The sequence below is a fragment of the Trachypithecus francoisi genome, unplaced genomic scaffold (genome assembly GCF_009764315.1).
Source record: "Trachypithecus francoisi isolate TF-2019V2 unplaced genomic scaffold, Tfra_2.0 Lachesis_group0, whole genome shotgun sequence".
Classification (NCBI taxonomy): Eukaryota; Metazoa; Chordata; class Mammalia; order Primates; family Cercopithecidae; genus Trachypithecus; species Trachypithecus francoisi.
In genome coordinates, this window is record NW_022681453.1 from 2,183,194 (window position 1) to 2,208,445 (window position 25,252).

Genomic DNA, 25,252 nt, shown 5'->3' on the forward strand with positions numbered 1-25,252 from the left:
TAATTATAATTGGAGACATCAGTATAAATGGATGGCAGATGGTGGAAATCAGGTTTTACACTGTTGGAATGAGAGTTCACGGAAAAACAAGGACAGGTAGCTAGACTGACCCATGCAGTAATTAATTATAATTGGAGACATCAGTATGACTTCATGTGTACTTTAATAGAGATATATTTGATACATATAGAAATATTTATAAACATATATAAATACATAGGTTAGTAAAACAGCATTTTTTTTACTCTGTCAGCTGAGAGGAACTAAATGAAATGACCTCTCAGTAGCAGCAAGCATGCCTAGCACCTAGATGTTGGTTTCCAAAACCATTCTCCAATAAATAAAACCAGAGTTCCTTGAAAAAAATGACCAATTCTAGGGCAATAAATACACAAGATGAGTCTGTAACACCTTATAGTACCAGAACGTAAGGAAATGCTCAAACACACACACCATAACACAATGATGGGCGTATGGCAAAGGACCATACACCCAAAGAAGACAACTGAAAGAGCTCCCAATGGCCAAAGCTAGAACAATTCGAACAAAATAATTAAAATAGTATCAGATTATAACACCAAGTATAAAATAAATATTCATGACTCCATATGGCTAAACATGACTGAAATAATTAGTAAATTAAAAAGAGACAAATCTCCCATCCAGGAGAATTCCAAATAATTTACATAGATATCCCATGCTTAAGGAGGGGCAGTATAACTCACTACCTCTTAGGCATGGGCTGTGCACAGTGACTTCCTTAGAAAGTATACAGTAAGGAAAGGGGGAAAAAAAGAGTAACTTTACAGTGGAGAAACCCGACAAACTCTACCTCAGTCAGGTGATCAAGGTGAACATCAACAGTGAGATTGTTGATAGTAAACACCATTGAAATTATGTCATGAAAATGGCACTTTGCCTCTGCAGTTTTTCTCCCAATAACCTATAATCCCAGTCTTATCATGAGAAAATCATCAGACAAATTCCAATAGCAGAGCATCCTATAAAATATCTGAGCAGTATTCCTCAAAATGGTTAAGATCATCGAAAACAAAGGAAATCTGAGAAACTGCCACTACAAAGAGAAGCACAAGGAAATATGACAACTAAACATAATGTGATACCCTGGATGGGGTCCTGGAAAAGAAAATTAGATAATAACTAAGGAATTCTAAATATATGGACTTTAGTAATAATGTATCAATACTGGCTCATTAACTATAACGAGCATACAATTATGTTTTATATCATACTGATACAAAATGTTAATAGAGAAAACTGGGTATGGAGTATATGGGGATTCCCTGTAGGGTTTTCTTAATTTTTCTGTTAAATGTAAAACTAAATAGAAAATAATGCCTATTAAAAAAAGAAAAATATCAAAATGTTAACAGTGAATCCCTGTGGTAGGATTATGGGTAATTTCTACATTTGTCTTTATGGTTCTCTATACCACATGAATTTTCCAGAACAAACTCTATGACTCTATGCTGCTCTAAAAGTGTATGCATACAAAACGCAACAAGCAACAAGTCATTTCTCAACTTGTTTAAATACTAAACACTAAAACTGTTTATAAATTTTAAAAGCAGAAACTACTGAATTACAATTTGTTGCATACTGACTATGCTAAGAATTTTAGCAATCCTCTATGTAGTGAACAGTATTATGTCCTTTTAACAAACTGAAGAAATAGGTGTTCAGAAAGTTTAAGTCATGCAGCTAATAAGTGACAGGTAAGCTGATTCCAAAACGTTTTCATTTTCATCATACAGCTCCCAAGAATTGTCCAGCACTTAATAAACTAGTTCTAGAACTACTTTACCTTAGAGTACTTCACAACAACAATGCTGTGAAGCAGGTGATAAAGACCATATTTATGTGAAACTGTGTCGGAAGGAAAATGTCTGATAGGCACCACTGCAGTGCTGACTCCAACAAAAACAAAATAAAATTGCCATCACATAAAACAATACAAGCAACATTGCTACAGAAACATAGTGGCTGCCCAACCTATTCCAAATAACCTTTAATTACTATAGATCTTGCTTTGTCACCCTGAATCATATCTTTTCCCTAGACAGTAACAGTTTTCAAAATGTATCAAGTCAATCAACTAAAATTCAATTTTCTTATCACATTATTTTGAAGTACAGAAAGATACCTAGACTGATTTCTTGCTGTCAGCAAGGCTCACTACCCCACCGATCAAGTTATTTCAACACGTGACAGAACTGATAAGCTGAGAATGCGTAACACTGACATCGGTGTTTTTTTATGAAGCCATTTCATGATTCCTTAAATCACAGATGACTCAATTCAAACTGCCCTATTTTTAAGTACATTCTTTCCTCATGATGCAAAATAAGCCAAGAGTAGATTATATGTGGGGCCTGAACAAGAAAAATTCAAATCCTGCCCAAAAAGTTGTATCAGCATATGAACAAGATCAAATGCAGAGAAGCACCTGTCAAAAGGACGTAAGCCCCAGCTTGAAGGGGTACCCACTGGCCAATTCTGGAACAATATGAACCTCAAAATAAAAAACAAGAAAACAACCAAACTGCTATGGACTGGATGTTTACGGTGCCCCAAAATTCATCTGTTGACACCTTAATCCCTAATGTGATGGCATTAGGAGGTGGGTTATTTAAGAGGTAATTAGGTCATAAGTGGAACCCTTATAGCTGGGATGAGTGCTCTTATGAAGAGATAAGAAATACTAGAGAGCTCTCGCTCTGCTATGTGAGAAGATGGCAAGAAGACAGCCACATATGTGCAAACCAGGAAGAGGGCTCTCACCAGAATCTGACCATGCTAGCTAGCACCCTGATCTCAGACTTCCTAGCCTCCAGAACTGTGAAAAGGTTTGCTTTCTTATTCAGTTACCTAGTCTATGGTATTCTGTTATAGCAACCCCAACTAAAACACAACCCAATTCTTAAAAATAGATGAAAGATTTGAACAGCCATTTTACTGACAAAAAGCTATACATAACAAGCACATGAAAAGATGTTCAGTATTATTAGCCATTAGGGAAACACAAATTAAAAATCACAAAAAGACACCACCATCCACCTATTAAACTGACAATATTAAAAGATGACAAGGATGCAGAGTAAGTGAAACTCTCACACACTGCTGGTGGGAAAGCACAATGGCACAAGCCACTTTTGAAAACAGTTTGACAGGTTTTTGCAAAGTTAAATATAGGATGCAACAATCCCACTCCTGGTTATTTACCCAAGTAAAATAAAAACCTGTATAGAAACGTTCATAGCAGCTTTACTACTAATCAGCAAATACTAGAAACTCAAACATACCTCAACATAGGAATGAATAAACTGTGATATTGATAATGCAGTATTACTCAGAAACAAAAAGGAACAGACTTTGATTTACACAACACCTTAGATGAATCTCAAGTGCACCATGCTGAGTGAAAGAAACCAGACTTAAAAGGCTACATATTGTATGATTTCATTTATATATTTTGGAAAACGCAAACTATGAAGTTAGAAAACAGAAGTTGCCAGGGGTTAAGGATGTGAGGATTTGAAAACAACAACAACAAAAAAAAAAAACAAGGAATTTTTTGGAGGTGGATGTGATAGAACTGTTCTATAATGGAACTGTGGTAATTACATGATCTATGCGTTAAAAGCCATGATCTGTACACCAAAGAGAAATTTCACTGTACACTGAAAATACATTTTTAAAAAAATCAAGTAAAAATAACTATTGCTAAGGGCTAGATCCCATTGTATTAAAGTAAAAATTCAAGAGTCCACAATGACATGAAAAACAACTGAATAAGCAAATAAATGAAAAAAGAGATAGCTCTTCCTTACAACAGAAAACCAACAAATAACCAAGTTCGGGAACATCTGAACTAATCAACAGCACATGCTTCCTGATACTATGCATTGAGAATTTGGCATCACTCCTGGCATAGTCCTGCCAAAAGGACATAACCTAAAATTAATCATAAGAAAACATCAGACAAACCCAAATGGAGGTCACTCTACAAAACAACTGGCTTGGCCTCTTCAAAAATGTCAATTACATAAAACATTACACTCAGAACTGGTCCAGATTAAAGAAGACTGAAGAGATATGAGAACCTAATACAACACAGAATCTTAGATTTACTATTTTTACGAAGGACTTTATTGAGATTACTGACATCTCAATATGGCCTATCAGTTAGATAACAGTTTTGTGTCAATGTTAATTTTCTGATATTGATCACTACACTGTGATTCGAGAATTCCATGTTTTTTGGACGGGGAAAATATTTACAGGATAAAGCAGCATCATTTCTGCATTTTACTCTTAAATGGTTGAGGAAAAAATAATTAGTGAGAACGGGAAAGAAAGCAAATGAGGTAGATTGTTTACATTTGGCAAATCTGGAAAAATGGTATCCGGGAATGCTTGCAACCTTTTTGTAAGTCTGAAATTATGGATAAAAATATATATATATATTTTTTGAGACGGAGTCTCGCTCTGTCGCCCGGGCTGGAGTGCAGTGGCCAGATCTCAGCTCACTGCAAGCTCCGCCTCCTGGGTTTACGCCATTCTCCTGCCTCAGCCTCCAGAGTAGCTGGGACTACAGGCGCCCGCCACCTCGCCCAGCTAGTTTTTTGTTTTTTTTTAGTAGAGAGGGGGTTTCACCATATTAGCCAGGATGGTCTCGATCTCCTGACCTCGTGATCCGCCCATCTCGGCCTCCCAAAGTGCTGGGATTACAGGCTTGAGCCACCATGCCCAGCCGGATAAAAATATTTTTAAAAATAAATATTGCTTGGGCTGGAAATAACATACCCAGTTATGTAAGGATTGACTCAATGTGAGCGCATTTACTAAAATTAAAGAATCTAGGGGAAACTCTGGTACTAAGTACTGACCAGGGAGGCATCTCCTGGCACACGGCCCAGAGCTTCTGGGTTCTACTAAGGCAAAGAATTAGCTTGATGCTGTTAAACATCTCAGTTACACAAGCAACTCTACCCCTGAACTTTTCTTGCTCATCAGTGACTTTTATTGGGGGAGCTGGGTGACAGAGTCTCACTGTCGCCCAGGTTGGAGTGCAGTGGCGAGATCTCGACTCACTGCAACCTCCGCCTCCTGGGTTCAAGCGATTCTCCTGCCTCAGTGTCCCCAGTAGCTGGGACTACATGTCTGCACCACCACGCCCGGCTAATTTTTGCATTTTTAGTAGAGACAGGGTTTCACTATGTTGGAAAGGCTGGTCTTGAACTCCTGGCCTCAAATGATCTGCCCTCCTCAGCCTCCCAAAGTGCTGGGATTACAGGCATGAGCCACTGCACCCGGCCCCTCAGTGACTTTTGACTCTAAATCAGCAGCTTCAAGTGCAGATTTGGCTACAAAAAAATAATGACCATACTGACTTGTAAATTAGTTGTATTTATAAATTGGTTAAAAATCATGTTCTTGTGCATTTGATTAACACCAGGCTTCCCAAGCCATAACAACTTTGGAACATGATTAAGAATACTGGGGGACCCACAAGTCTCGAGTATGGGAACCTTACTACAGTATAGTAGATTTATCAAGGTTATTTAACTTTGTGCAAGCTCTTGGATGAGCTTTTCTCTTAGCTACATTCGTTTGCCTATCACAGTCTTTCAACCAAGAAATTTCAATACTTAGTAGAGCATCAAAATGAGTAAGACTAAATAAGACTAAGGTTAGTGGGAAACTATATTTTTCAGTGGAAAGATTATAAAAGTACTTAAATAACATCAACAATTCTACTCTGGAAAACTGCATGCTTTCTCATGTAAATATGACAACGATGGAACCATTTCAAACACACGAAAAAGGGCGAGGATGGATTTTCATGCTTTAAAATATCTTGACATGGAAGATGTAAACACAGACCACCAATGAGAACTTGCTTTGGTCAATCTTACTTTTCAAGAACTAGGACAAGCCTCTCCTACTAGGCCACCACCAAAGATAGCATATGGCTTTTAGATCCACAATTTTAACAAAATATGCAGACAGAAAAGAAGCCACTATAGAAAATTTAGGCCTTTATTCATAATTTCAAAATTGGAAAGTCCAATATTAAAAAAAAAAATGTTTCACACAGTTGCACTTGCTCAATCTCTTTATTTAATGGCACACACAGAATGAATGAATTAGCTCGTAGTTGTGGCATACTTAGTAAGTCTGATCTTGCTTATAGATATAGGATCTTAATAATTCATTCTCAGAATACTTTAAAACCTAAGCCAGTTTTTCTTTCAAGGATGTGGAAAGCATTCCTCATTCAAATCTGATTAATAATGGTTTTATAAAGTATGCACCTCATTTTTATTAGTCATTATCTTCATGCTGGATTCTAATATTCTTTTTGATGGTGATGTGTTCAATGACAGAAATTTAAAGAGAGAAAATTCCTTCTCAATTTATAAACAAAAATTTTAAAAGCATTTTTGATGTGGTAGGAATATATTTATATGAGAAAAGCAGCTACTGCCCTAAACTGGCAAAAATAACAAAAGAACAAATTGTTATTTAACATTTAAATAATGAGTCTCTATTTGCTATAAATCTACAGACATTTTAAATATATTTCCTCCTACTGCAATAAAAATTAAAGTAACTCTCTGTTTAACAGCTTTTGAAGAGTTAACTTCATAAGGAAATAAGATTGACTTGCCTCCTGAATGTCCAGTGATAAACTGAACCCTAACTTCCCTATCTCAAGAACATAAAAATGATGTAAAGTGAATCAAAGTATGTACCAAGTTAATATTAAAAATGCTTCTTCATATGGTCTTTCACTAAAGTAATCAATGTAAAAATAATATAAAAATGTGTTTTTGCTTGAATATTTAGTGAATGTTCAAGGAATCACAATTTTTGAGCTTTTACATCCAGAGTACTATACTATGCGAAAATACTACAGTGCCTCATATAAAAAAGCACAGTGATAAAATTCCACATGTAAAATAGCCTAAATATCAATAATAATTACATTCTCCATAATCTTTTATTATCTAAAACTTCAAAGCCATCCATCTTTTTCAGTGGTTTGAGTGAGCACTCAAAACAATCACGTTTATTCAGGTTTAAAACTAAATTTCTCCTCTTGAAATCTGGAGGCATAGAGAGTAGACACTTAAGGTAATTTTGTCCAACTTCTTAAGCCCATGTGGAAACAGTCTACAACATCTCATTATGTCATCATTGATGCACCTTCTTCACCAGTGGCATCTTGGGAAATATGAAGGTCTTCGAGCATCTCAGCCAGACTAATTCGAGGTGCTCCTTCATCATCTGTGTCACTTTCCACAGGGATAGCTGAATCTAAAAAAAAATACAAAGAGAATAAAATAAATACAAAGTATTTACATGTATACAAAGTATTAAGTATATTTGAAAATATACAAATATCTACCTTTACCATTATTATGTAACTATATTGTATCAGAAACTCTTGTCTCTTACAGCAGTCATTCAAATTATATTCACAGAACGAATGAACTGAATAACTGTATGAATATACTTCCACCACTATAGGAGTGAGCAACTTAAAGGATCAGGCTAGAATGCAAATAATATTAACTGTAATATACAAAACAGTATTTTATAAAGTTTTATTTATTGTTTTGCAAGTTTTTTTTCTGTAGAAGTCTGACTAGAGTAGTTGAAAAAACAATTAAAGACATTTATGAGAATCAAAGCTTAAGATACCAAAATCATCACACTAGGAACTATACTTATATACACAACAAATGACTTAAACACTCCTAGAACACCAACCTCTGTAAATGTTGACATTTTTTCTAATTGCCTCATCTTCTTCAAGATCTTCAAGAAAATCTTGGTATTGCCTTTAAATAAACATTTAAATATTTCATCAGCAAAAATATACAGTTATATTTTCTTCATTTTAAGGACTATGTAGACATACTGCTGTTTCCCACTCACATTTCATGATACAATTTTATATAAACTCATTTTTTTTAGACATTGGCATCTTCATCAGTAAAGCCACTTTTTGAATCATTCAATAAACTGTTTTAGAACATTGTCTTCATTTCTGCTTAAATTATTTGAGAAATAACACACTTGGCATCAATGAGCTATTTCCTCAAGCTAGAAGTACTCATCTGCTATTTGTGATATTCATAATGTAATTATTTATTATAAAGTCATGTGCCACATACTCTATGATGTTCACACAACAAAATCACCTAATGATGCATTTCTCAGAAGGTATGCCCACTGTTAAGCAAAGTATGACTATATTTTAACTTTTCAAATGAATTATTTACATTAACACTACAATTATTAGGTCATAAACCAGGAGATAATTACTAAATCTGTGTTAAATGTCTTTACATCATCTTACATTGATTCCATTAATACCTTGATAAGAATCCAAGATTATAATAGAGTGCAAGGATCAATTATGTGATTCCTATTTCTTTACAACATAAAAAGTATTTATCATAAAGATTTCCTTTGAGACAACATAAGAGATTTAAAGAAAAGCGAGACCTTTCATCATCTGTATCCATGTTTTCTCTCTCTCTTGCAAGCTCTTTCAATTTCCAGTTTCTACGACGCTGACGTTTGGTCCGGTCATAGCTCTTCTTGATTAATACCTGCAAGATAAATATTTGTAAAGTTATAAAGAATGGGAACTATACAGTGAGGCCACAAAATTCAGTAAAGCTAAAAAATGACCAAACTAATGACAGTGGTTACACCTCAGGAGAAAGGGGAAGGGATGGTGAGGCAGTGCCAATAGGACTTTTAAAATTTTTCTCCATGTATTTTAACTTTTTATGAGAATGGATTCAAGCATTATTTGTATAATTGTTAAAATTTACTAAAGTTTTTCAGTGACTCAATACTATTTTTCTTAATAAAAACTGCAGTTTTCTTTTAACTCAAACTTCAGTTTCCAGCTACCATTCATATAAATCATTCTGAATATCACAAGTAGATACTTTTTCTTTCTCTTATTCCCACCAATAAGCATTTACAGAACTATATATAACTTTTACAACAACGTATTTTAGAATGCTTAATTATAGAATGAAAATAATTTTACAAAACACAAAATCTTGTAAGACTGCCATGATCTCCTCTTATGACCTTGTTAGAAATACTTATTTAGATTTACACTCCAACCATGCTGTTATTCCTAATTTATCAACTAACAAAAGCACAACTGGGCAGGTGGTCGGAGTCCTTGATTTGTCATGGCTCTTTTTTTTTTTTGCTCACTGCTAAAGAAATCAATGTTTATTCTAAAAGATTAAGCAAGTAGAGAAGACAGGGTCTTTCACACTAATTTCATTCAGTTTCTAATGATTCTTAACCTAATCATGTTTTCCAAGACTGATAAAGTGAAGATTATTTTTCAACGACATTTTATTCAGCTTTGAGTAATAGCCTTAACTCTAAATGCCTTCTTAACTCACCAATACATGTGAAACGAAGTGAGCCTAATAAAAATGACCTGAATAAATGCTAAATGTCATCATTTTTAGCTGCAAATTTATTTATTTATTTATCTTTTGGAGATGGAGTCTCACTGTCGCCCAGGCTGGAGTGCAGTGGTGTGATCTTGGCTCACTGCAACCTCCACCTCCCAAGTTCAAGCAATTCTCCTGCCTCAGCCTCCTAAGTAGCTAGGACTATAGGTGCATGCTACCATGCCCAGCTAATTTTTTATATTTTAAAAGATCGGGTTTCACTGTGTTGTCCAGGCTGGTCTCGAACTCCTGAGCTCAAGCAATCTACCCACCTCAGCCTCCCAGAGTGCTAGGATTACAGGCGTGAGCCACCGCACCCGACTAAATTTATTTTTGCTCTACAGATAGTATCAGGTATTTTGAGAGAGAATGCAAATGTTATTAGAAGAGGAACAAAAAATCACAATAAATCTTGGATTTACCCCACCAAGAAAAATTATTTAAAATGAAACCAGGCATGATAGGTGACACCTGTAATTCCACCTACTTGAGAGGCTGAGGTCAGAGGATCACTTGAAGCCAGGAGTTCCAGACCAGCCTGAGCAACATAACAAGATCCCGTCTCTACAAAACATTTTTTAAACATTAGCTGGGAGTGGTGGCATGTGCCTGTAGTCTCAGCTGCTCAGGAGGCTGAGGTGGGAGGATTACTTGAGCTCAGAAGTTTGAGCTGCAGTGAGTGATGATCATGACTGCATGCAAGCCTGGGCAATAAAGCAAGACTCCCATTTCTTTCTTTCTTTTTTTTTTTTGAGACAGAGTTGTTTTTGTTGTCCAGGCTGGAGTGCAATGGCACAATCTCAGCTTACTGCAACCTCTGCCTCTGCCTCTCGGGTTCAGGTGATTCTCCTGCCTCAGCCTCCCAAGTAGCTGGGATTACAAGAATGCACCACCATGCCCAGCTAATTTTTTTGTATTTTTAATAGAGGCAGGGTTTCTCCATGCTGGTCAGGCTGGTCTCAAACTCCCGAACTCAGGTGATCCACCTGCCTAGGCCTCCCAAAGTGCTGGGATTACAATCTTGAGCCACCACACCCAGCCTCCCCGTTTCTTTAAAAAAAAAAAAAAAAAAAAAAAAGACTTTTGCTATTATACCTTATCTGCAGTTTCAGAAATCTCTAAATTGACTTGTTATTTTCAAAAGTGTGAACTCCTACCTACCCCTAAGAGTTACATTCATCCTCTTTAACACAGGAAAAAAGGGAAAAATCTAAAGCCTTACCACATCTGGAACTCTATCTGAGTTCATTTTGTTGACATGCTCATCATTTAAGTTACAATTGGCCAAATCAAACCTGAAATGTAAACAATGAAAAACTTAGTGACCATTTACCCTTTGTGGGTAACTTTTTATTTTATGGATATCACCTAAAACTTCCTAAAAATCAAACATTTAATATGCTTCCCACTTTAAAAGTTCTGTCATTTATTACACAATGAACATGCTTCTGTAGATGCTGGTAAAGATAATAAATTATTGTCCACCTTGCCATACATCTGTAAAAGCAAAACAGACTTACATATCAGTCCAACTTTAGAACTCAATTAGATGCTTCCTTCTAGTTTATTTTAAACAAAACAAAACAAAAAAAACCTCATTCTCTAGTAAAAGAAACTGAAATCCTAAAAGCAAAAGTAATATTTGAGGGTTTAATCAGACACTCACTGATAAGCTCTGATTCAGAAAGAACTGATGTATGCCTTTACAAGCCTTTGTATAAATAGTTGACATATCTTAAAAGTGAGTTACCTCATCAGTAGCAAATGCACAATAAAAAACGACCCAATCTGCAAAAGCAGCTCTAAATATGGATATAACCACATAACTTCAAGGTTCAATTAACAAAATCTTAGAACAAATTACTCTTTAAGATTATAACCAAAATGGAGTAACTAAGGGCTTCTGTCCAACCCACAGTTTAATTTAGTTATCAACAATAAAATGAGTTATAAGGTTCCTAAGAACCCTTCGATCTTTTTAGAGTAAGCAATGTTAGTATTTTAGGTAGTTTTGCTGGTTCCCAAAGGAAATTTGCAATCCCACTTGGTAGTTTAAAATATGAAATAATACAAACCCTAACACCAGGTCTCCGGGATTTAGAAGATGTCCCAAATGAGTACGACAAAAATACTGTTTATCTGTATTCATTTCAGATGTCTTCTGTACCCAGACTTCCCCGAGGGTATGCTTAAGAGGAAAGAAAATGTACTCTTCAATAATCTAAACATAACTCTAAAAGCATCTCAGAGAAAAGTTAAATACAATATTGATTTTTGGTTTTCTAATTTTTAAAGACAGAAATTTTTTTTTATTTTTCTGATATGTGAAACACTGTCAAAATTAACAAATTACTGACTCATGAGTACAGAAAGACTCACAAGCAATTCATAAAAATAAAGCATTGACTTTTTCTAAGATTTTATTCAAGACTTTTATAAAACATTAACAATTTCCCTAAAAATATATATAAGTAGAATTTTGAAAAGAAATGTTTTCACAGGAAGATGGGCCAATATAGGCAGAGTGAACAAAGTAAGTGAAAAGGTAGGGGAATCTTAAAGCAAGAAAGTATTCCAAGCAAACTCTTTCCTGACACAAGGGTTCAGACAAGACAGCCTAGAAATCCTAGTAGTAAACCACTAGAGAAGCCAAATCTTTATCAAATAAGTTTTTAAAGTATCTACTAGTGTAGAGTACAATCATTCATATATATATATACAAATACATATCGCAGAAACAACATCCCAATTTTTAAACTAGAAAACTATCAATTCCCTTTCCAACATGCCAACACCTTTAACAACAAAGACAGACCAACTAAAGTGAGATCAAGTAACAGTTATAAATAAAATTAAGGAATCTCAAAATAAAGTTATGAAAAGAATCATTACTTCTTATTGCAGTTGGTCAAAGAAAAAGAAATGAAAAAAGAAAAGAAATAGAGTGGAAGGAGAAACTGAAATAAAAGACAAGTCTCAAACTTAAGAACTGCAAAAGAAAAGTCAATTAACAGGGAAACTAAATTTTATTTAACAGGACTTACTTTCTAAATATTAGACTTCTTCTACTTGTAAGAAATTTATTAACCTCTTCTGTCTTTTAAAAACCAAGAAAATATAACATCTGGTTTTCTGTCTGCCTGAGGGGAAGTGGTACTCTACATTTATTATAAATGAAAAGTGTGCCCTTAAGTGTATTATCTTAATTTTTAAATAAAATGTAGAAAGTCATCTGTCTTCAATTTCCATTGATTTTTCCCAAATTATCACAAGTTATTTTTGTCTCAAGAAGCATTATTAGCGCGTGCACGCGTGCGCCCGCGCACACACACACACACACACACACGTACCCTGGGAGTCTCTAGATACTATTTCACACTAAAAGAAGCCAGACTTTCATCTTTGAAGAAACATTTGATTTCAGATATGGGTTAGAAACCATACATGTGATTTTGAACACCTGAATGCTGTGTTGTGCCAGAAATCAAGGATGCTTTCAAAGACTAGGAAAGTTATGTCAAAACAACAATAGGAACCATTCTGAAGGGGCTCCCATTGAAAAAATTTGGAGCAGTATGAGGATTTTTAAAAAAGGAAAGTCCAGGCACTCATGTTCATGCCTATAAGGGAGGCAGGAGGATTGTTCGAGACCAGCCTGAAAAAACAGTGAGACTGACTCTACAAAAAATTAAAAAATAGAAATTAGACAGGTATGACAGCATGCTGAGGTGTGAGGTGGTAGGATCACTGGAGCACACAAGCTCAAGGTCCCAATGACCTATGATCATACCATTGAACTCCAGCTCTGAGAGACAGAGTGAGACCTTGTGTCTTTATTTAAAAAAAAAAAAAAAAAAAAAGGAAAAGACTAAGGGAGAGGAGGGGAGAAGAAAACAAAAGAAAATACAGTAATATATAATATTTATACTTCATGAGATCATAGTGATAATCACAGAGACACCACCTGTACGTGTAAGCTAATTTTCACCACTGGAAATGACTCCTAGATCAACTCTTTACTCTAAAAATATTTACTAAAAGAATTAATAATTTATACATAGGCCAGAAGAGGTGGCTCATGCCTGTAATCCTAACACTTTGGGAGGCCAAGGCAGGAGGATTGCTTGAGCTCAGGAATTCAGCCTGAGTAACATGGAGACCCCATCTCTACAAAGAAATAAAAAAATTAGCTGGGCATGGTGGCAAACACTTGTGGTCTCAGCTACTTAGGAGGCTGAGGCAGGAGGATCACTTGAGCCCAGGAGTTTGAACCTACATTGAGTTATGAAGCCACACTGCACTCCAGCCCAAACAACATGACAAGATCATGTCTAAAATTAATTAATTAATTAATTAAAAGAATGCATGCAGATGAGCATTTCAGGAATGCTACATAGCCCCTAGTTAATAATGAAAAGCTCTTCTTTAAGAATGACAGCTAATAAATGTAGAATAGAAATAGAAAATGCACCACTTTGTAACCCTAAATAAAATAATTAATTTATGGGCAAGAATTACCAAGATGCTAAAGCCAGAAAAAAAAAAGATAACAGGAACTCAATACTTACATATTATTATAGTATTAAAGCCACAGATTGCTTGCTGGTCAAAACCAAAAAAAATCCTAACATTACAATGGAGGAATCTATCGCTGCTATGTTAACAAGTAACAGTCAGACATTACTTGTCTCTTTCACATGCATCACCTCTGAACTGTTCTGGCAAGAAAAATTTAACCTAAATGTAACCAAACCTTTAGATCAACTTGCCAGTTTAGAGGAAACACAAGGAATTAAGAAGCAAGTTAAATGGCATCATGAGGAAACAAGATAGATTTAGAAGGTGGAGTATTCTACAAGATAAATGCATTAGTTGTCTAAGGAAGTTGGTATCATAACCAATAAAATAAAAAAGAAGGGGCCTATTATTAAATAAAAAGACTAAAAAGGTATAATATTCCCATTTAATATGTGATCTCCAATTGAATACCTGTTTGAACAAGGCATAAAAGACACTTTTGGGACAAATGAGGAAATCTGAATATAGTAATCCCCCTTTATCCACAGTTTCCCTTTCAAAGGTTTCACCTGCCCACGGTTAATCACTATCCAAAAATAGGTTGGTAGAGTAGAATTAGACAACTCTGAGAAAGAGACTACATTCACACAACTTTTATTACAGTATATTGTTATAATGGTCTATTTTATTATTAATTATCGTTAATCTCTTACTGTGCCTAATTTATAAATTAAACTTTATTATAGGTATGTTTGTATAGGAAAAAACAATATACATAGAGTTTGGTACTATTGTGGTTTCAAAAACCCACTGGGGTTCTTGGAATGTATCCCCTTGGATAAGAGCAGAATACTGTGTAGACTATATGTTTTATAGATATGGTAACAATATTTTCATTATGTACAAAAATATTCCTGTGTGTGAGAGATGCACACTGAAGTATTTAGTATTTGGTGATGACTTTTTAAAAGTCAAGATAACCACTACAAAAATAAAGGTCCTCCTCTATAAAAATAAAGCAAAGAAATGCCTCTTTTTTATATAATGGAGTAAACATTTAAAAGATTTTCCTACACAAAAGAGAATAAATTAACATTCTAAGTCTAATAATTTCCACAATGACCACATATTAAAAAGACAAAAAAAAAAAAAAAGAACTTTTGTCCTAATGTGGTGCTAAGTTTGGATTCCATACTGTGGAATCACCAACAAATTTTTATTTTAAAGAGGGACTAAAACAATAATAACTGAGGAAAAAAAAATTCACTGGCAGGTAGGATGTAGCTTACCTTTTTTGATATCATTCCAGCACCTGCAGCACGTTTTATATCTCGGACTATGCTGCATTCCATCACAATAAACTCCTCTAGCTGTTTGGGATGACATAAACTATTGAAAGGGTGACTCCAGAAAGTACTCCCATCAATATCTGCAACTAAAAATAAGGATAGAACACAAAAACATAAGAAAAACTATATACTTCAGAGTCATCAAATGTATTAACTAAGAAGAAACTGGTAGATACCAACTGGGAAGTGGCAAGTCAACACAACTAGTGTCAACTCACTCCTTAGGGTCATCAATTACTCCTATAAACCAACCACAAACTTCTCAAAGCACAAGAAAAATAGATCAGATGCCAAACATATCTTAAATAGTTACTATAACCAGAATGCCACAGGGCTAAGTGCCTTTTAAATAAGATCAGATTCAATCAGTGGTATAGTTGTTTCATGTGCTGGCACTTTATTTTAGAAACATATCTGTCATCTTAGCTGCTTAGTTTACAGGAAATAAAGCCTAGTTCTACCAGATAGGTAAAGAATGTCCATCCCAATATTGCAAACAGATCTTTAACTTATGAATCCTAACTGATAAAGATAATGAATGACTTTCCAGAAAAATATCAAAATAAACTCACTTTTTGCATAAAGGAAACTTATATTACAGAAAATACCTGAAAAAGATCAAGTAGAAGATACATCCAAATACTAAGATAACTACTAAAATGTGGTCTTAAAAAATAATTTACTCTATGGAGAATGTTAAAAAATGATCTACAGTAATAACAAAATCAGCTAAAATTCATATTCAAATTAAATGTTCCAATGGGCCACAAAAAGCCAAATGTTCCAAAATTTAAAATAACTGCTAGGCACCAAATTTTGGCAATGGACTAAATAGTCCCAAAAATTAAATAAGGTAAGTAAGTCAATTTCAGGCTGGAGGTAGTGGCTCACGCTTGTAACCCCAGCACCTTGGGAGGCCAAGGTGGGGAGATTACAAGGTCAGGATTCCAGACCAGCCTGGCCAACACAGTGAAATCCCGTGTCTACTAAAAATACAGTAATTAGCTGGGCGTGGTGGTGGACGCCTGTAATCCCAGCTACTTGGGAAGCTGCAGCAGCAGAATTGCTTGAACCTGGGAGGCAGAGGTTGCAGTGAGCCAAAATTGCGCCACTGCACACTAGCCTGGGCGATAGAGCTAGACTCCATCTCAAAAAAAAAAAAAAAAGTCAATTTCAGTAAAAATCAATGGAATAAACCAGTAAATACGTAAAAGTTAACAGAATTGTTTCTTCAAATAAAAAATACAGGAGTAACTAATCAAAGTCTTGTATTTCCACAGTGTTTTGTATTAAACAATAGCACAAATTTTAACTAACGTTTCAAAACAATATTAGCAAGAATGCCTGAAAAATTAACAACACGAATTATTGTTCGTCATACAGAACAAAATTGTCAAGGCAAATCATTTCCAGAATTTACCTTGTATGGTGTTTGGATCAATGAGGCGAATGGCACTGGTTACTCGAATACACACACAAATCTGGTTCATATTTCCCAGGCTTTGTGCCAGTTTTGGAGACAGACAGACAACATTATCCTAGGCATAAGAACTAACATTTAGAATGAGGCATATCCTAAATAACAGTTCAATAAACACCCAACCCAACTGCACTTGATCAACCAAAACGTTATTTTCAATTTATCAATCAACAAAGAGACTAAAGAAAAGAATCAGACCTTAATTATGACAGGCATTTTGTGTTAATAAAAATGCTTTTAAAAAAATCCTGGCTGAGCATGGTGGCTCGCTCCTATAATTCCAGCAATATGGGAGGACAAGATGGGAGAATCCCTTGAGCCCAGGAGTTCAAGTCTAACCTGGACAACTATGGAGACCCTGTCTTCACATATATATTTTTTTTAATTAGTCAAACATGGTGATGCATGCCTGTGGGCCTAGCTACTTGGGAGGCTGAGGTGGAATGACAGCCTGGGCCCAGGAGGGCGAGCCTTCAGTGAGTTGAGGTGGTGCCACTGCACTCTAGCCTAGGTGACAACAAAACTGTGTCCAAACAAAAAAAAAAAAACTCCAAGGCCTATTCACCAAGCTATTATTATTTCCATTTTACTGCAGTGTAAATGCCTCATCACTCTACATGTTAATACAGTGTACATTCTAAACAGAGTACTATAAACATCAGGAGGAGAGTGATTCTATAAATCCACCTGTGACTTCTTTCAATCTCCATTAAAAATAAACTTCAAAGGAACATATTTCTCTTACATGGCTACATGTGCCAATATACAAGCAAAGATTTAAGCCCAAAAAAGTCAGGTATTCATTTATATTGGGAGACATGAAGCAGCAACGTATCTGTTTTTAAACTGAATTAAAATACAAAAAAGATCTGAGTTATATTTTAAGGTGTATCTATTCACAATCATAACAGTGATTAGTCCAGTCCTTGTTTTTTAATACATGAGTTTCCAAAGATAAACAAATCTACTTTTTTACATAGTGTAAGACATATGTTAATTTTTACATGTGTAAAACTCAGTTACACAAGGCCTAAATATGCCCTCACACCTAAATTCATATTGCTCAAGCTTTGTATTAGGGAAACATTCACTGTTTTAAACCAGAGGTTGGCAAAATGCCACCCTCAGGACAAATCTGACCCAATATCTTTTTGTAAATAAAGTTTTACCGGAACACAGCCCTGACATTCCTTTACATATTACCCATGCTACTTTTATACAACAATAGCAAAGCTGAGTAACTGCAAAAGAGATTATACGGCCTGAAAGTTAAAAAAATTTACCATCTGGCTCTTTACAAAGAAAGTTTGCCGACCCTATTGTAAGCTATCATCTCATCCCTAGTACATACTATAAAACAGCAATAGCAGCTTTAAAGCTTTAGAGGCACAGACCTGGGTGCAAATCCTAGCTTCATCATTTTGTTAGACAACTTCATCATCATTTTGTGATGAAGCTAGGATTTTGTTAGACAACTTTGGGCAAGTTGGCTAACCTCTTCAAACTTCAATTTCCTCATCTTCAAAATGATATGGCTTACCTCAGTTATTATGAGATGAGAATGAGGTGAAAGACACTAAAGTATCTACGTTAACTTTATGCAGAATGATCATAATAAATAATGGCAGCTATCATTATTGGTGGTTTAATACTGACATATAAATTCTTACATGACAGAGAGCTATAGTTATACAATCCTCAGTACACAGCCTTCTATACAATAGATGCTCAATAACTATTTATTGAATTGTAATTCATATATTTTTTGAAGCAGAGTTTTATCTTAGTACAATAAAATGAAATAATCTACATTTTAAATGTTTTATTCAGCTTATGTTTTAAAATCATAAAAATGATTCTATGATCTCATTTTCACATTATCCCAATATTCTTTAATTTTTGGCCAAAATTTTGTTTGTATATGTTCCACAAAGTGGCTCACTAATAATGATTTTAATGTCATTTCTTTTATTCAATTTCACTGAGCTATCACATAGGCTCACAGGATCACAAATTTTAAACAATATGGATTTTATCAACTGTAACCAGGTCTTTTCATTTTAATACACCAAAATAAAAGGCATGTCAATTCATAATTATAAGCATGATTTTTTAAAAAACATGTATCTTTTAACATGGCTAAATATGTTACAAATCACTTAAGGAACTTACTCTAAATTTTTAACCAACCCTAGACGAAAACCAGGAACTACAAATTACATTTAAGCCAATTAATTACTTGTACTCTTTTACAGATATGGATTAAACGAAAAAAAAAGTACCTTGCATATTGGAACAATTTCCACAGAAAAAGTGCTTTTGTAATTGTATGTGTTATTATGGATATCTTGAGAGATCAGTCTTTGTGATGCTTTGTATCTATTAAGAAAAAAGTTAGTGGTAATATAAAGACAAAGGTCATTAACTTGTACAGACTCAGGAATATCAATTTTCATGAAATCAAACCATCACCGTCCAAAGTCTAAAATGGCTTCCTGACGCCTCCTCTGGTAAAACCTAGTGTCCTCCACTTGCATTTCAAAACCTTCACCAATCTGACTAAGCCCTACCTTTTCTACCAAACCTCTAGAACACACTGTTGGCTCAGACCAATCTACTTTCTATATAGCATTATTAAAAGTCACACTAATGCCCACTGCAAGTCTGTTCACACTAATAGTACCTTTCAATATAAACTCCAGCTATGAAAATTTCCTGATCTTTGGAGCACAAGTCCTACCTCCTCTATGAGTGTGTGGTTAACGCAATATATGCTTCCTGATTGTATAAGTATCTCTACTACAATTTTAAAGAGAAGTTGTCTGAGCCTGAAGAATATATGTGATCCACATCCATTCCTGGGTCCTTAGACTTAGTCACAATCAGGTCCTGAACATACCTACAGGGAACTGTACACTGAAGAAATTCGACCATCTTCTGAGCATGTTGCTTTGAGGAATAATAAAAATCCAGACCATCTTAAAAAAAAAAAAGCCATATGAAAATAATTATGCAAAATAGAATTCTCCTCTACTAACATGACTATATTATACATTATATCTGTTTTAAACAAAATCAAATTATTAGAAAACTTTATTGTAGTCACAACAGATTAGAGATATCACTTAAGACTTCTTTGGCAAAAAGACAGAAAAAATAAATCAGCAAATGAAAATAAAACTCATAATTTTAATTCTAGAAAAAATAAAACTCAAGGCCAAGGGGGACAGAAAAACAAAGAACAAAGAAAGTTTATGAACAGCCGGGCACCGTGGCTCATGCCTGTAATCCCAGCACTTTGGGAGGCTGAGCCAGGCGGATCATGAGGTCAGGAGATCAAAACCATCCTGGTGAAACCCCGTCTCTACTAGAAATACAAAAAATTAGCCAGACGTGGTGGCACGTGCCCGTAATCCCAGCTACTCGGGAGGCCGAGGCAGGAGAATCGCTTGAACCCAATTGGCAGAGGTTGCCATGAGCCCAGATTGCACCACTGCACTCCAGCCTGGGTGACAGAGCAAGACTTCTTCTCAAAAAAAAAGAAAATTATTTTATGTAATAAATGGATTAATATACCAAGAAGATAACAGGAAACTGAGATACAGAAAACAAAAACTATTAGAAAAAGAAAAGAAAAAAATTAACACATATTAACACATACAATCATTGTGAAGGACTAGAATGGGACTCTCTCAAAACCAAAATGATAAAATTGACAAAAAACAGTAACAATTCACAGAACTTGAATAACCAACTATCAAGGTCAAGTTAACTGAGATTATAGAATACAGTTCTAAGAAAGAATACATATTTTTTCAAACATTCATAAAATATTCATTTAAAAAACATGTATTAAGATTTTAAACAGAAAAACAATTTCAATAAATACTAAACAGTAGAAATTACTAAATACAACATTATCTCATCACAAAGCAGTAGCACTAGGAATCATCGAGAAAGGAATAGCCAAAGGCAAAACTACCTAGCTGAGAAATATTAAACATATTGTTGCAAATAACTCAACTAAATATAATTACCAAAACAGCCAATACTAAAACTACCCAGAATAGCCAAAACAATTTTGAAGAAAATGAACATTACATATTTAACATCAAAACTCACTAACTTTAGTAAGTATTCAAGACAGCATGGTACTAATATAAGGATGGATATATAGATCAACGGGAGTAGACTTGAGATTCTAGAAATAAACCATTACATTTACAGTCACTAGATCTTTGACAGAAGACCCAAGGCATTCACTGAGGAAAAGACAGAGTTTTCACTGGGATGAAGAATATCCACACAGAAAAATATGAGTTTAGACACTTATCTCACACTCTACACAAAAATTAACTCAAACAAGACCTAAATATATAAGACCTAAAACTATTAAAACATTTGAAAGAAACTACAGGGGAAAATCTTTGTGACCTTGATTAGACAGTTTTTAAGCATAACCCCAAAATCACAATTAAAAGAAAAAACTTGATAAACTGGACTTCATCAAAATTTAAAACTTTTGCAATTCAAACGACACCATTAAGAATACCTGGTGTGAATTTTCTCCTACACACTAGGAGAAAATATGTGCATACCATATATGCAGTAAGAGACTTGTATCCAGAATATGCTCAACATCGTTAGTCATTAGCAAAATGGAAATTAAAACCACAATGAGATACCACTTCATACCACCCTCTAGAATGGCTATAAACAAAAATATAGTAACAAGTGTTGAGGAGGATATGGAGAAATATTGCTGGCAGGAATGTAAAATGGTACAGCCACTCTGAAGCAGTTTGGCAGTTTCTTTATATTAAACATAAATTTACCATATGACTTGGTAATTCCACACCTAAGTATGTACCCAGAAGAATGAAACAGCTGAGGTCAAATAAAATACACAATGGGCAGTGGAAAAAGGTAGCTATAAGTACCAGCTACAGACCCATTACGGTACTCAGAAGAAAATTTATGACCTTAAATATATTTATTAGAAATTAAAAATAAACTAAGCTTTCAATTAATTAAAACAAAACAGAACTAAAGAGAGTTGAAGGGATAAGTGTTAAAAAACAAAATTGAGAAAAAGATTATTTAAAATAAAACTAAAAAGAGTTTTTTGAAAAAACATAATAGATAAAAGTTGCAAGTCTAAGGTGAGCTGAGTAGAAAAAGAGAAAAGATAAACATTAGGAACAATAAAGAGGACATAACTACAGTTACAGATGAGATTTATTACATTTGTTCAATTTTATACCAAGAATCTAAAAAGCTAGATGAAATGTTTTTTTCTTGGAAAATGGTATTAAAATTGACTCAAAGGGTAGAATACCCGAGAGGTGAATATCATAAAAGAAACTGAAAAGACATCCCCTAAGAGATATCAAATAGGATGGCTTAATGGGCAAGTTCTTAAAAAATTTCAAGAGGTTAATTAAACACTAGGTAGAAAGAAGGCAAGCTTTCTAACTCTTTCCAGTGTCACTCACATAACTGAGAGCAAGACTGGACAGAAGTATGTACGCATATATATCAAAGAGAAACCTCAAGAAATATTATACTTAGGTATGAAACACAAAAAGATAATTATGTTTGACATTAGGAGAAAATTAAAAATTCAGTTTCTCAGTTGCTTTAGCCACATTTCAAGTACTCAGCAGCCACACATGGCTAGTGACTATACCATACTGGACAACAATGCAGATAAAGAACTAAGTTTTTTTTTTTTTTCTTTTTTTTCTAACAGAAAGTTCTTTTGGACAGTACTAATCCAGATATTATCAGTAAAAATAAGATTACTTAGGTATGTTGAAATAAAAATCCGACATCATTTCAAATGCTTCTGAGTTTTAACTCACCATGAATCTCTTTGATACGAAGTGTATTCTGATGCATTCCATATTTCAGAATTAACTGTTCCAGATAGTAGAAAGTTTTTTTGTGCAAAGTCTAAAATATAAATTATTTGATCAATAAATGCCCCACAAAAACCCATTTATAAGTATAGGACACACATACCATCTACAGATACAGCACACTGATTTTTCCAACAATAACAATCTTTAAAGATTATCTAAAATGTAATAATGATCTATTTCCAAAGGTGAATGCTCAGGGAACCAGACTATCCCTGGTACCCACAGGATGTAGAAAGAAGGGAAAGAGGTTTTACTAGCTATCTTATAATTGACAAAGATGAAATACAAGATGTAGGACTCACTCATCATCTTCTCTCATTACCTTTTGCCTCACTTGAATCACAGCCTTCCAGAAATCCTTAGCTTCTACTCTATGGCAATCTCCACACATTTGAGACTGAACAACATAATCCACCACAAACACTTGTTGAAGGATAGCACCATTCATCACCTGATAAAGAAAACAATCACACTCCTTCACTCTTTTGGTTTTGTTTAATAACGAGTATTTTCTTTAAGAGAAGAACCTTTAATATTTAATTTAAAACTTTTTCCACTAATGCTTTTTTTCCCATTAATCAATCAAATGTCCTCAAATTTAAAGTCATAAAAACCAGTTATACTATTTCAAGAACGGTATACAGATTTAATTCCTATGATTTGTTAGATCAGCATTTCAAATTTTTCTTTAGCTGAAGTGGTTGTGAGAATATTCTCTGTATATTTTACATATATATATATATACACACACACACACACACACACACACACACACATTTTTTTGAGACAGGGTCTCACTCTGCCTGTTGCCCAGCCTGGCATGATCTTGGTTCACTGCAACTTCCGCCTCCTGGGCTCAAGTGATTCTCCACCTCAGCCTCCTGAGTAGCACACGCCACCATGCCTGGTCGACTTTTGTATTTTTAGTAGAGATGGGGTCTCGAACTCCTGGGCTCAAGTGATCTGCCTACCTTGGCCTCCCAAAGTGCTGGGATCACAGGTGTGAGCCACCATGCCCAGCCTATACATGTTTATATAGAAAAATCATCCTTAGAAGAAAAAAATAAGGAAAACTTATCAAAAAAAAAATTCCTTAATTTAATGGTTCCCAAACATAGCTGATGAGAAATCACATGGGAAGTTTTTTAAATACAGATGGAACATTCCAAATCCAAAAACCCAAAATCTGAAATTTCAGCTTCAAAATCTGAAATTTCTTCAGTTTTTAATTGACATTCAAAGAAAACGTTCACTGGAATATTCTGTATTTGAATTAGGGATGCTCCACCAGTAAGTACAATGCAAAATTCCAAAATGCAAAAAATCCAAAATCTGAAACACTTATTGTCCCAAGCATTTCAGATAAGGGATTATCAACCTACATACAGATTCCCAGGCCTCACATACAGAGAATTTTTGCTTCAGTTATGATGAGTCATTACAATGATTAGCCAAGTTTGAGAATCAGTACCTTAGCCCATGTTTTCACTTCAGTCCTTTTCCTAATGAAAATAACTCTGGAAAAGATCAGTGAGTCTGCTAATCAGAAGCAATGACTACTCTTACTTGTGATCTAATTATCTGTACAGATGCTCAAAAGAAAACAAACAGCTAAAATTGAGTGTACTCTTTTACTTTTAAGCTGTTCAAGCCATAAAATAACTTATCACGAGGTCATTTTCACTACCTGTACTTTTAACCATGCTGAGAAAATTATCTACCGCTTACCTCTTTCTGAATAGTCAGTTTAACTTTAAGTCTCTTAGAATGAGGCTCAGTCCAAACAAAGCCTGCATCTACAAGCCGTACCTTTAATAAGACATAAACAAAAAGAAACTTAAGTTCTCACCTGAGGAGAAAAAAAAAAGGCGAAAGAACAAATCATCAATAAACAGATTTCATAAGATGTTTAAGGAATCTGTGATCAGCATCACTACACACCATCACCACAAAAAAGATTTATCATCAGTTATGTAACAATAACAGCAAATCAAAGGACAACCCAATGACTATATTAATGCAACTGATATAATTTAAGCAAAACTTAAAAGTATTTGCATAGGAAAAAAGTTCTTTTCCCTTAAAAAAAAAAAAAAAAGAGCACACTGTGCTTTAAAAGGAAATTACATTTTCCAGAAGAAAGCAAAGACCTGGTGACCTCATTATTTATTAGTAACTTCATGAACAAAAGTTTCCACTTGGATTATTCCCTCTATATTCTGTGACTTTTTTTTTTTTAAAGAATTGACATTCATTAGAGAAGTTTCATGAACTGAATACTAAATCCACAACTATAACTCATTACTAAATGTGCAGCATCTGCATAGCCCCAAAACAGTTTGCTATATGTGAAGATCTGAATATAACTCAAGAATGGCCAGAATGGGTGTTTGGGGAGAAGGGGTAGGTGGGAGAAGAAGAATGGGGGCTGTAGTAATCATTTGGGCAGAGATT

General features: G+C 34.6%; 1 protein-coding gene across 4 annotated transcripts in view; it reads right to left on the reverse strand.

Moving 5' to 3' along the window:
• Positions 1-5,258: 5,258 nt before the first annotated feature.
• Positions 5,259-25,252, reverse strand: part of NMD3 (NMD3 ribosome export adaptor) — a 29,375-nt gene continuing 9,381 nt past the window's right edge. For 2 of the 4 annotated variants that reach the window (XM_033202592.1, XM_033202596.1), the window contains exons 5-16: positions 24,527-24,607; positions 23,121-23,249; positions 22,739-22,829; positions 19,774-19,852; positions 19,157-19,253; positions 16,815-16,932; positions 15,335-15,480; positions 11,603-11,715; positions 10,750-10,822; positions 8,542-8,648; positions 7,801-7,871; positions 5,846-7,344 (exon numbers count right to left, since the gene is read on the reverse strand). In XM_033202592.1, coding sequence (XP_033058483.1) covers positions 7,214-7,344; positions 7,801-7,871; positions 8,542-8,648; positions 10,750-10,822; positions 11,603-11,715; positions 15,335-15,480; positions 16,815-16,932; positions 19,157-19,253; positions 19,774-19,852; positions 22,739-22,829; positions 23,121-23,249; positions 24,527-24,607 — 1,236 coding nt within the window. In that variant the 3' untranslated portion in view covers positions 5,846-7,213. Of the gene's footprint in view, positions 5,388-5,845; positions 7,345-7,800; positions 7,872-8,541; positions 8,649-10,749; positions 10,823-11,602; positions 11,716-15,334; positions 15,481-16,814; positions 16,933-19,156; positions 19,254-19,773; positions 19,853-22,738; positions 22,830-23,120; positions 23,250-24,526; positions 24,608-25,252 lie in introns of those variants that run through there. The other 2 variants (XM_033202614.1, XM_033202606.1) reach the window with 2 other exon arrangements.